The sequence below is a fragment of the Hyla sarda genome, chromosome 6, assembly GCF_029499605.1.
Source record: "Hyla sarda isolate aHylSar1 chromosome 6, aHylSar1.hap1, whole genome shotgun sequence".
In the NCBI taxonomy this organism is placed as follows: Eukaryota; Metazoa; Chordata; class Amphibia; order Anura; family Hylidae; genus Hyla; species Hyla sarda.
The window spans coordinates 125,855,196-125,866,716 of record NC_079194.1 but is presented as its reverse complement, the minus strand read 5'-3'; the positions used below and the strand labels follow the sequence as shown (position 1 = coordinate 125,866,716).

Genomic DNA, 11,521 nt, shown 5'->3' with positions numbered 1-11,521 from the left:
TGTTTTTGTTTATTCCCTTTGTGTGTATTGGAACCAAACCAAAAAAGGGAGGAAAAAAGAAAAATGGACATAATGTCACACCAAACTCCAAAAATGGGCTGGACAAAATTATTGGCACCCTTTCAAAATTGTGGAAAAATAAGATTGTTTCAAGCACGTGATGCTCATTTAAACTCACCTGAGGCAAGTAACAGATGTGGGCAATATAAAAATCACACCTGAAAGCAGATAAAAAGTTCACTTAGTTTTTGCATTGTGTGTCTGTGTGTGCCACATTAAGCATGGACAACAGAGAGAGGAGAAGAGAACTGTCTGAGGACTTGAGAACCAACTTGAGAAAAATATCAACAATCTCAAGGTTACAAGTCCATCTCCAGAGATCTAGATTTGCCTTTGTCCACAGTGCGTAACATTATCAAGAAGTTTGCAACCCATGGCACTGTAGCTAATCTCAATGGGCGTGGACGGAAGAAAAAAGTCATGAAAGGTGTCAATGCAGGATAGTTCGGATGGTGGATAAGCAGCCCCAAACAAGTTCCAAAGATATTCAAGCTGTTCTGCAGGCTTAGGGAGCATCAGTGTCAGCACGAACTATCTGTCAAAATTTTAATTAAATAAAAAATGCTATGGCAGGAGACCCAGGAGGACCCCACTGCTGACACAGAGACATAAAATTGCAAGACTACATTTTGCCAAAATGAACTTGAGTAAGCCAAAATCCTTCTGGGAAAACGTCTTGTGGACAGATGAGACTAAGATAGAGCTTTTTGGTAAAGCACGTCATTCTACGGTTTACTGAAAAATGGGAATGAGGCCTACAAAGAAAAGTACACAGTACCTACAGTGAAATATGGTTGAGGTTCAATTATGTTTTGGGCTTGTTTTGCTGCCTCTGGCACTGAGTGCCTTTAATGTGTGCAAGGCATCATGAAATCTGAGGATTACCAATGGATTTTGGGTTGCACTGTACAGCCCAGTGTCAGAAAGCTGGGTTTGCGTCCGAGATCTTGGGTCTTCCAGCAGGACAATGAGCCCAAATATACATAAAAAAGCACCCAGAAATGGATGGCAACAAAGTGCTGGAAAGTTCTGAAGTGGCCAGCAATGAGTCCAGATCTAAATCCCATTGAACACATGTGGAGAGATCTTAAAAATGCTGGCCAATTCCAATAAGAGAGACCTGGAGCAGTTTGCAAAGGAAGAGTAGTCCAACATTCTGGCTGAGAGGTGTAAGGAGCTTATTGATGGTTATAGGAAGCGACTGATTTCAGTTATTTTTTCCAAAGGGTGTGCAACCAAATATTAAGTTAAGGGTGCCAATAATTTTGTCCAGCCCATTTTTGGAGTTTGGTGTGACATTATGTCCAATTAGCTTTTTTTCCAACCTTTTTTGGTTTAGTTCCAATACACACAAAGGGGATAAACATGTGTATAGCAAAACATGTGTTACTGCAATCCTTTTCTGGGAGAAATGCTTCATTTTCTTGAAAAATTTCAGGGGTGCCAACATTTGCGGCCATGACTGTATCAGCTGCTGTCTACTACAAAGAAATTTGTGAAGTTCTTTCCAGTCTGACCACAGTGCTCTCTGCTGACACCTCTGTCTGTGTCAGGAACTGTCCAGAGCAGGAGAGGTTTTCTATGGGGATTTGCTTCTAATCTGGACAGTTCCTGACACGGACAGAGGTGTCAGCAGAGAGCACTGTTGTCAGACTGCAAAGAACTGCACAATTTTCTCAGTAGTATAAGATTTTTAAATAAAAGTAATTTACAAATCTGTTTAACTTTCTGGTACCAGTTGATTTGAAAACATTTTTCTTCCACTTGCTACCACGGGAGTTCCCCTTTAACAGTTGTACACCAAAACCCTCTATATCCAGTTCTTTTCCCCGGGCTTTGTGTAAGACAACAGCTTCATTTGTGGCTGTTGTGGGTTCTGCCAAGGAACTTTGGGTTTCTCAAGCCATGTGACACATCAGGGACTACAACCCTTTTCAATGACTTACACTACCCCCCCCCCCCCCCCCCAGATCACCACAATAGAATCTGCAGTAAGAAAGCAGCGCAGAGCATTTTTTTTTACCTGAAATGTTACAACTTGTAAAAAAAAATCACACACACACGTTCTTTATAATGACAACACTGTTAAACATATTTATTTATACAAATAATTCTTACAGATCCCCACAGATTCTTATTATGAGGTGAACCTGGCTGTAGGCTTTTTATTTTATTTTTGAATTTGACGAAAAGAACCAACAAGTAATTTTAAGGCTTTCATATTGTAAAGAATAGCAAGTTCTCTGTAAACAACGGAATAGCATAGTTTGCTTTTATAATGAAAAACCAAGGGTGTTTGCAATGCACTTATCATAGGAATACAGCAGATGTATTCTTGGAAGATGAGGGGGATTACTAGACCCAGTGTGCCCCCATGGATTGCAGTAACAGATTCAGCATTGTTTTCTCTGTCCTCCTACATGAACTGCACCACTCCCCTCTCCATGTGGGATTTATTGTGAAAAGAATCCTGAGCTTCCTGGTTCATGAATATAATGCCAGAACTATAGATTCAGGCAGAGCACTGGATGGGCATGATGATGTAACTGCATAGCAATGCAGATGTACATTCAGGGTTTGTGGAAAGCTGGGTGACAACCACTGTGGGAACCATGGATACTTCTAGTGGTTCACACCGTTTGCTATTAAGTGTCTGAGAGGAAGACGTAGGACCTATGTCTCCAGGCCATTTATTTTTGGGTGTAGGACTGGTTTTTCAGGTGCTAATCTTGACTTACCTCCAGCAGTAAGATGTTGGCTAGTTGAACTGGTCATATTCCCCTTTATATAACACCGACATGAGAGAATACATCAAGAGTGATATGAGGTTGAGGTTGCTTAAAGGGGAACTCCATCATTTAAATATTCGCATGTATGTCACAACAGATCATAGTGCATAGACTGGGGCTTGCAAACTGCCTGTGCAGACCATAAACTAGACCAAGTTGTCATGTGCAGATCTTAAACTCTGCTGGTGGGGTTTACCCATAATTACCCAAATACATAGTCTCTTCTGCTGCTTCTTCTTGATACAACTGCCAAGCACCTGCCTCCATAGAGGCCGATAAAAACAATATAAAATTACCTGCTAAATGTAAGTCATCAAGAAACTGTAAACAGGGCCCTCTAGAGGGGTCTTCAGATTGGCCCTTCAGGTAAGACTGAGACTTTTTGCTATTCAAAAGGCCCTATGTTGCAAAGAAGCAAGGGCCACTGACACCCACAATACATTCCACTGGAGATTGTATAAACCTCAAGTCTCATAGAGAGCTGAGAAGAAAAAGAACTCCAGTCTGCAGCCAGCAGGTCGTATCAGCCGATCCGATCTTCTTGCAAAATTTTTTTGCTACTTCAAATTGGTGTATGTACATTCTGCAAATAATGTTCATTGGTTTAGCGGAAGTCTGTGGAAAGCGAATGCTATAATACTGAGGCAGCTTTAATGGCTTCAACCCACCTGAAAGAGACAGAATAACAGAGAATTTTATTGGGTAATTCTAATAATGAACAACTTGCAGTAAAGCATGCCTGCTGCTGTAAATGGCTTTTATAGAATCATATATTTGTCATTTACGTTCTGACAGAATTGTTTTTTTTTCTTTTTGTTTTTTAATTTCTAGAATATTGTACTCATTACATTTATTTTAAAGCTGAGTGGGAAGCATGGGTAAAGAAGTCTGTATTGTTATTAGGTGCAGATTGTGACTTTCAAAAACTGTTTACAAGTGAATGCTACATAAAACTTTTCCATTCATGTCTTATAGGGCCTTATTAACGGGTCCAAGGCGCTGTGTAAGCGATTGCCGATTTTATAGACTGGCACTCATTTCAAGAGCCTATCACAATGCTTATCTATCATGCGGATAGGGCTGCACAAAGGACCATTGGATGCTTTATTAGTTCAATGGCCACACATAACCTATTAGATGTGCAGCTGACTAACAATGTTTTTTTTAGTCAGAATAAAGTAATTAGCAGATAAACAAGGGTTTGCTCATTTGTTGGCTGGTCACTGGCCCTATTACACTGGTCAGTATCGGCCTGTTCGGCTGAATCATTACTTGGTGTAGTAGGTACCATACTCCTTTACTGCTGTCACACCTACATTTCATTCATAATTCCGCTGGATGTTAGGACTGTGATGAAAGGTGCACTCTTAGGCTATGTTGACCTGGTGGAAACCCCACTCTTGTCCATAGGTGCGGGTCCTCTACCCCATTGTATGTGTGCACAATTGCACTTGGGGTTGCGCACCTGTTATCACCTTGAGACTACGTTGTTTTGTTTTTCTGACCTGGTGGAATGTCTGCCCAGAAAACTTCCGAGCAGTCATTCCGCAGGCAGCGAGCGCCGGCAGAACATGCCGGTTCTAGGACCACTTGGAAATGCCCCATCTCCATAGACTGCAATATATTTCCAAGCAGATTCCGCAGAAAGAATTGACAAGTCAACAAACACAAAAATCACAAGAAAAGTAAATGCGGAAAGGGGAAAACAAAAACAAAGGAAGAACAATGGATGATAAAGATGAGTTGAGTTGTGTAGACATCAGTGATGACAAGATTGTGGAAAAAAGGGAAACAACCTGCAGCACAATATCCCAAAGACTGTGCATGATATAAATGATGACATAACATCTGCAGTATTTAGCGGTTTCCCTAAATCTGTGGCATCTTGGGGGGGCTCTGTAGTCTTTATTGTTGATTTTTAATCAATGACTCTCCGGCAGTTATAAAACTACAACTCCCAGTGTTGTTTTCTGCTTTGACATTCATTTCAAACAAGTGTCGGACAGGCATTTGCAACATGTATGACATGCTGGTGTCTAAACTTAGAAACTGGCCATTGTTGAGCAGAGCTTAACTTTTTTATACATTGGTCAGCTTCTGGCGCATATATTTGCTGTACAACGTACCACTAAAGACAAAAGGAAAATAAGATTAAAGGCACTGTGCCTCAAGTGCTAATGTGCCAGATTAAAAAATGATGATGTGTGCCAGATATGAAAACGAAGTAGTCACAGAATAAGAAAGCAAAAGAAAGGCAGACCTAGAGAAACTGCCCCATTATGGTGGGTGCTCTTTTCTAAAGTAGAAAAGGACAGACTAGATAAGGAAGGCCGAGAGGCAGCAGCAGACCAGAGATGGTGGAGGGAGTAGTGGTACCTGATGGCTGCATTGGTGTCTGCTGCTTTGAAGCTATAGAACAGGGTCTGCTTGTGATAAAGCTGAAACACTGTGCCCAGTTTCGGGCTCTGGTCCCAGTTGTCAGGCACAATGTGGAAACCTAATAAGGGTAAACTTTCTGTGGCAATTTTGTCCTAGAAAGGATAAAGAAAAAAAAATGTGAATCACTCCACATCAGGACTCCTGCTGCAAATTTTCCTTGTAGGCCTCAATGAAACAAGACAGATGTCAATGGAGACGAACAAACCATGAACACAAAATGGACAAATGGCCAATAGATAAAATCTTTTACATTGCTAACAAAGGTCAAGCAGTGGCTATAGCATATACATAAGAGGGGTATATATACTTTAACCAATCATTGATCCCATCTTGCAAGTAGCTGGATAATTCTCTCACCCTTACACATCAGAATGATTTAGTAATGTTTTGTAGTTCAATTCCACCTAACTGTAGAACTGCTGCTTGTTGTCAGTGAATAAAAGCATTCATGTTTATTGAATGAGCTGAACATCTATAAAGACCCAGGATTCGTAGCTGAGGGGTTGTTACAGTTGTATTCAGTCCAGACAATCCTCTGTAAGGTTAATAGACTGACTCCAGACTGATACATGTTACCTGCATGCATCAATAACAAACATGGATTGTTGAGACTGGAAACAATAGCAGAAAACCCTCAGCTGTGAGAAGTATTGTGCCTACATAGGTTTTCAGTCCTGGATGGTTACATGAATGTTCCGGCTCACTGATAACAAAGATCTTGCAAATGGTTGGGAATTGAAACACCAAAGTGCATCAGAATGTTCTTCATGTTAAGGAAATATTCAGACATGGTGGTCTCCCCCGGGTTTACTCTCATAACTATCACAAAATGGTAATGTTATTTGCAAGGGGATTGTACAATTTAGCAGTAGAACCTCATCTAATCCTAAATGGTTGACCATCAGACAATAACATATAATAAAACACTGTTGCTATTCTGCTAATATTACTTAAAGGGGTTATCTATGGTTAGTACAAAGGCTTGTGCAGGAACACCCTCACACCCAATCTGTGAAGTCACAGCTGCACTCTAGGCAGTACATTTGCAAAGAAAACCTGAGGTCCCATAATTTTCCTGCATGGACTAGTTATTCATACTCTTTGGGTGTCCTCATTGGCACCTAATGGTATATTGTCTAAGACAATAAACCTGGACAACCACTTTAAGAATTGAAAATTCTCATTTATCTACGTAATCCAGCGTTGCGCCAAAAGTCCTGGTATAGAAAAGTGTGGGAACTCACCAAAGATTTTCACTCAAGGGCTGGTCCTGCAGGACTTCTACTAATGGGAACGGTGTTCCTGTTATCGAAAAAGTGCAGGAACTCAGTTCCCATGTATTCTTGCAGGACTAGAGCCCTACATTAAAATACTTACTCCGCTGCTCGCCTCTTTGCAGCACCACTGCCATTCTGGAGCACCTGGAGTCCCTGACATCACCGTACACTGTACATGGCCTCTGACATCACTGTACACTGTACATGGCCCCTGACATCACCGTACACTGTACATGGCCCCTGACATCACCGTACACTGTACATGGCCTCTGACATCACCGTACACTGTACATGGCCCCTGACATCACTGTACACTGTACATGGCCCCTGACATCACTGTACACTGTACATGGCCCCTGACATCACCGTACACTGTACATGGCCCCTGACATCACCGTACACTGTACATGGCCCCTGACATCACCGTACACTGTAAATGGCCCCTGACATCACTGCACACTGTACATGGCCCCTGACATCACTGTACACTGTACATGGCCCCTGACATCACCGTACACTGTACATGGCCCCTGACATCACTGCACACTGTACATGGCCCCTGACATCACTGCACACTGTACATGGCCCCTGATATCACCGCACACTGTACATGGCCCCTGACATCACTGTACACTGTACATGGCCCCTGACATCACCGTACACTGTACATGGCCCCTGACATCACCGTACACTGTACATGGCCCCTGACATCACCGTACACTGTAAATGGCCCCTGACATCACTGCACACTGCACATGGCCCCTGAAATCACCGTACACTGTACATGGCCCCTGACATCACCGCACACTGTACATGGCCCCTGACATCACTGCACACTGTACATGGCCCCTGATATCACCGTACACTGTACATGGCCCCTGACATCACCGTACACTGTACATGGCCCCTGACATCACTGTACACTGTACATGGCCCCTGACATCACCGTACACTGTACATGGCCCCTGACATCACTGTATACTGTACATGGCCCCTGACATCACCGTACACTGTACATGGCCCCTGACATCACCGTACACTGTACATGGCCCCTGACATCACTGTACACTGTACATGGCCCTGACATCACCGTACACTGTACATGGCCCCTGACATCACCGTACATTGTACATGGCCCCTGACATCACCGTACACTGTACATGGCCCCTGACATCACCGTACACTGTACATTGCCCCTGACATCACTGTACATGGCCCCTGACATCACCGTACACTGTACATGGCCCCTGACATCACTGCACACTGTACATGGCCCCTGACATCACCGTACAATGTACATGGCCCCTGACATCACCGTACACTGTACATGGCCCCTGACATCACCGCACACTGTACATGGCCCCTGACATCACCATACAATGTACATGGCCCCTGACATTACTGCACACTGTACATGGCCCCTGACATCACTGCACACTGTACATGGCCCCTGACATCACTGTACACTGTACATGGCCCCTGACATCACCGTACACTGTACATGGCCCCTGACATCACTGCACACTGTACATGGCCCCTGACATCACTGCACACTGTACATGGCCCCTGATATCACCGCACACTGTACATGGCCCCTGACATCACTGTACACTGTACATGGCCCCTGACATCACCGTACACTGTACATGGCCCCTGACATCACCGTACACTGTACATGGCCCCTGACATCACCGTACACTGTAAATGGCCCCTGACATCACTGCACACTGCACATGGCCCCTGAAATCACCGTACACTGTACATGGCCCCTGACATCACCGCACACTGTACATGGCCCCTGACATCACTGCACACTGTACATGGCCCCTGATATCACCGTACACTGTACATGGCCCCTGACATCACCGTACACTGTACATGGCCCCTGACATCACTGTACACTGTACATGGCCCCTGACATCACCGTACACTGTACATGGCCCCTGACATCACTGTATACTGTACATGGCCCCTGACATCACCGTACACTGTACATGGCCCCTGACATCACCGTACACTGTACATGGCCCCTGACATCACTGTACACTGTACATGGCCCTGACATCACCGTACACTGTACATGGCCCCTGACATCACCGTACATTGTACATGGCCCCTGACATCACCGTACACTGTACATGGCCCCTGACATCACCGTACACTGTACATGGCCCCTGACATCACTGTACATGGCCCCTGACATCACCGTACACTGTACATGGCCCCTGACATCACTGCACACTGTACATGGCCCCTGACATCACCGTACAATGTACATGGCCCCTGACATCACCGTACACTGTACATGGCCCCTGACATCACCGCACACTGTACATGGCCCCTGACATCACCATACAATGTACATGGCCCCTGACATTACTGCACACTGTACATGGCCCCTGACATCACTGCACACTGTACATGGCCCCTGACATCACTGCACACTGTACATGGCCCCTGACATCACCGTACACTGTAAATGGCCCCTGACATCACTTCACACTGCACATGGCCCCTGACATCACCGTACACTGTACATGGCCCCTGACATCACTGTACACTGTACATGGCCCCTGACATCACCGTACACTGTACATGGCCCCTGACATCACCGTACACTGTACATGGCCCCTGACATCACCGTACACTGTACATGGCCCCTGACATCACCGTACACTGTACATTGCCCCTGACATCACCGTACACTGTACATGGCCCCTGACATCACTGCACACTGTACATGGCCCCTGACATCACCGTACACTGTACATTGCCCCTGACATCACCGTACACTGTACATGGCCCCTGACATCACTGTACAATGTACATGGCCCCTGACATCACCGTACACTGTACATGGCCCCTGACATCACCGCACACTGTACATGGCCCCTGACATCACCATACAATGTACATGGCCCCTGACATCACTGCACACTGTACATGGCCCCTGACATCACTGCACACTGTACATGGCCCCTGACATCACTGCACACTGTACATGGCCCCTGACATCACCGTACACTGTAAATGGCCCCTGACATCACTTCACACTGCACATGGCCCCTGACATCACCGTACACTGTACATGGCCCCTGACATCACTGTACACTGTACATGGCCCCTGACATCACCGTACACTGTACATGGCCCCTGACATCACCGTACACTGTACATGGCCCCTGACATCACCGTACACTGTACATGGCCCCTGACATCACCGTACACTGTACATGGCCCCTGACATCACCGTACACTGTACATGGCCCCTGACATCACTGTACACTGTACATGGCCCCTGACATCACCGTACACTGTACATGGCCCCTGACATCACTGCACACTGTACATGGCCCCTGACATCACTGCACACTGTACATGGCCCCTGATATCACCGCACACTGTACATGGCCCCTGACATCACCGTACACTGTACATGGCCCCTGACATCACCGCACACTGTACATGGCCCCTGACATCACCGTACACTGTACATGGCCCCTAACATCACTGTACACTGTACATGGCCCCTGACATCACTGTACACTGTACATGGCCCCTGACATCACTGCACACTGTACAAGGCCCCTGACATCACTGCACACTGTACATGGCCCCTGACATCACTGCACACTGTATATGGCCCCTGACATCACTGCACACTGTACATGGCCCCTGACATCATCGTACACTGTAAATGGCCCCTGACATCACTGCACACTGCACATGGCCCCTGACATCACCGTACACTGTACATGGCCCCTGACATCACTGTACACTGTACATGGCCCCTGACATCACTGTACACTGTACATGGCCCCTGACATCACTGCACACTGTACAAGGCCCCTGACATCACTGCACACTGTACATGGCCCCTGACATCACTGCACACTGTACATGGCCCCTGACATCACTGCACACTGTACATGGCCCCTGACATCATCGTACACTGTAAATGGCCCCTGACATCACTGCACACTGCACATGGCCCCTGACATCACCGTACACTGTACATGGCCCCTGACATCACTGTACACTGTACATGGCCCCTGACATCACCGTACACTGTACATGGCCCCTGACATCACCGTACACTGTACATGGCCCCTGACATCACCGTACACTGTACATGGCCCCTGACATCACCGTACACTGTACATGGCCCCTGACATCACCGTACACTGTACATGGCCCCTGACATCACTGCACACTGCACATGGCCCCTGACATCACTGCACACTGTACATGGCCCCTGACATCACTGCACACTGTACATGGCCCCTGACATCACCGTACACTGTACATGGCCCCTGACATCACTGCACACTGTACATGGCATGCTGCAATCAATCACTGGCTTTAGTGGTCATATGCATGTCCTCTTGGCAAGGCAATTTTTTTGTGTGTGTTTTTTTGAGGGGGGGGGGGGGGGGGGGATTTGACGTGTAAAGCCTGTGCTTCTCACCTCGCAGGCTGTGTACGTGTAAAGAACTTTGCCTTTAATAACAAACCATCGCTTCTTCCAGTATTTTTTGCCCTTTTTGCACCGATGTAAATAACCACTAATGGAGGAACTTTCTCCCGATGTTGCAGCCTATGGAGAAACAGAAAATGAAGAGTTCTGATCTTGGAGATTACCTGCACATTGTACAATGTCATTTATTATTATAACAAGCACTGGATTTTTCATTTTGGCTCAAAAAAACTCCATTAACTGGTGAGGGATACGCCCCCTTCTCCACCAGTGTTGTCTTCTGACATCTGTCAGCGATGACTTAGGTTACGTTCACACAGGAAAATTTCTGAGCAGGATTCCACGGAAACATTCCACTCAGAAATTCTGCTGCAGCAATGGGATTTTGCTGCACTGTGCACATGGAGGAATTTCTGTGGTGGAAACATGTGCCGCGGAAATCTCCATTTCTGCATCTGCAGCAACAATGAACATGTTCA

The 11,521-nt window shown here is 45.8% G+C and overlaps 1 protein-coding gene across 6 annotated transcripts in view; it reads right to left on the bottom strand.

Moving 5' to 3' along the window:
• Positions 1-2,133: 2,133 nt before the first annotated feature.
• The window catches only part of FGD5 (FYVE, RhoGEF and PH domain containing 5), a 154,247-nt gene continuing 144,859 nt past the window's right edge, over positions 2,134-11,521 (bottom strand). For 3 of the 6 annotated variants that reach the window (XR_008845008.1, XR_008845009.1, XM_056524936.1), the window contains 2 exons: positions 11,034-11,162; positions 2,134-3,517 (listed from right to left, as the gene is read on the bottom strand). Coding sequence is in view for 4 of the 6 variants with exons in the window: in XM_056524936.1 (XP_056380911.1) it covers positions 3,509-3,517; positions 11,034-11,162 (138 nt within the window). In the remaining 2 variants the exon portion in view is untranslated. Of the gene's footprint in view, positions 3,518-5,225; positions 5,381-11,033; positions 11,163-11,521 lie in introns of all 6 variants that reach the window. The other 3 variants (XM_056524934.1, XM_056524933.1, XM_056524935.1) reach the window with 2 other exon arrangements.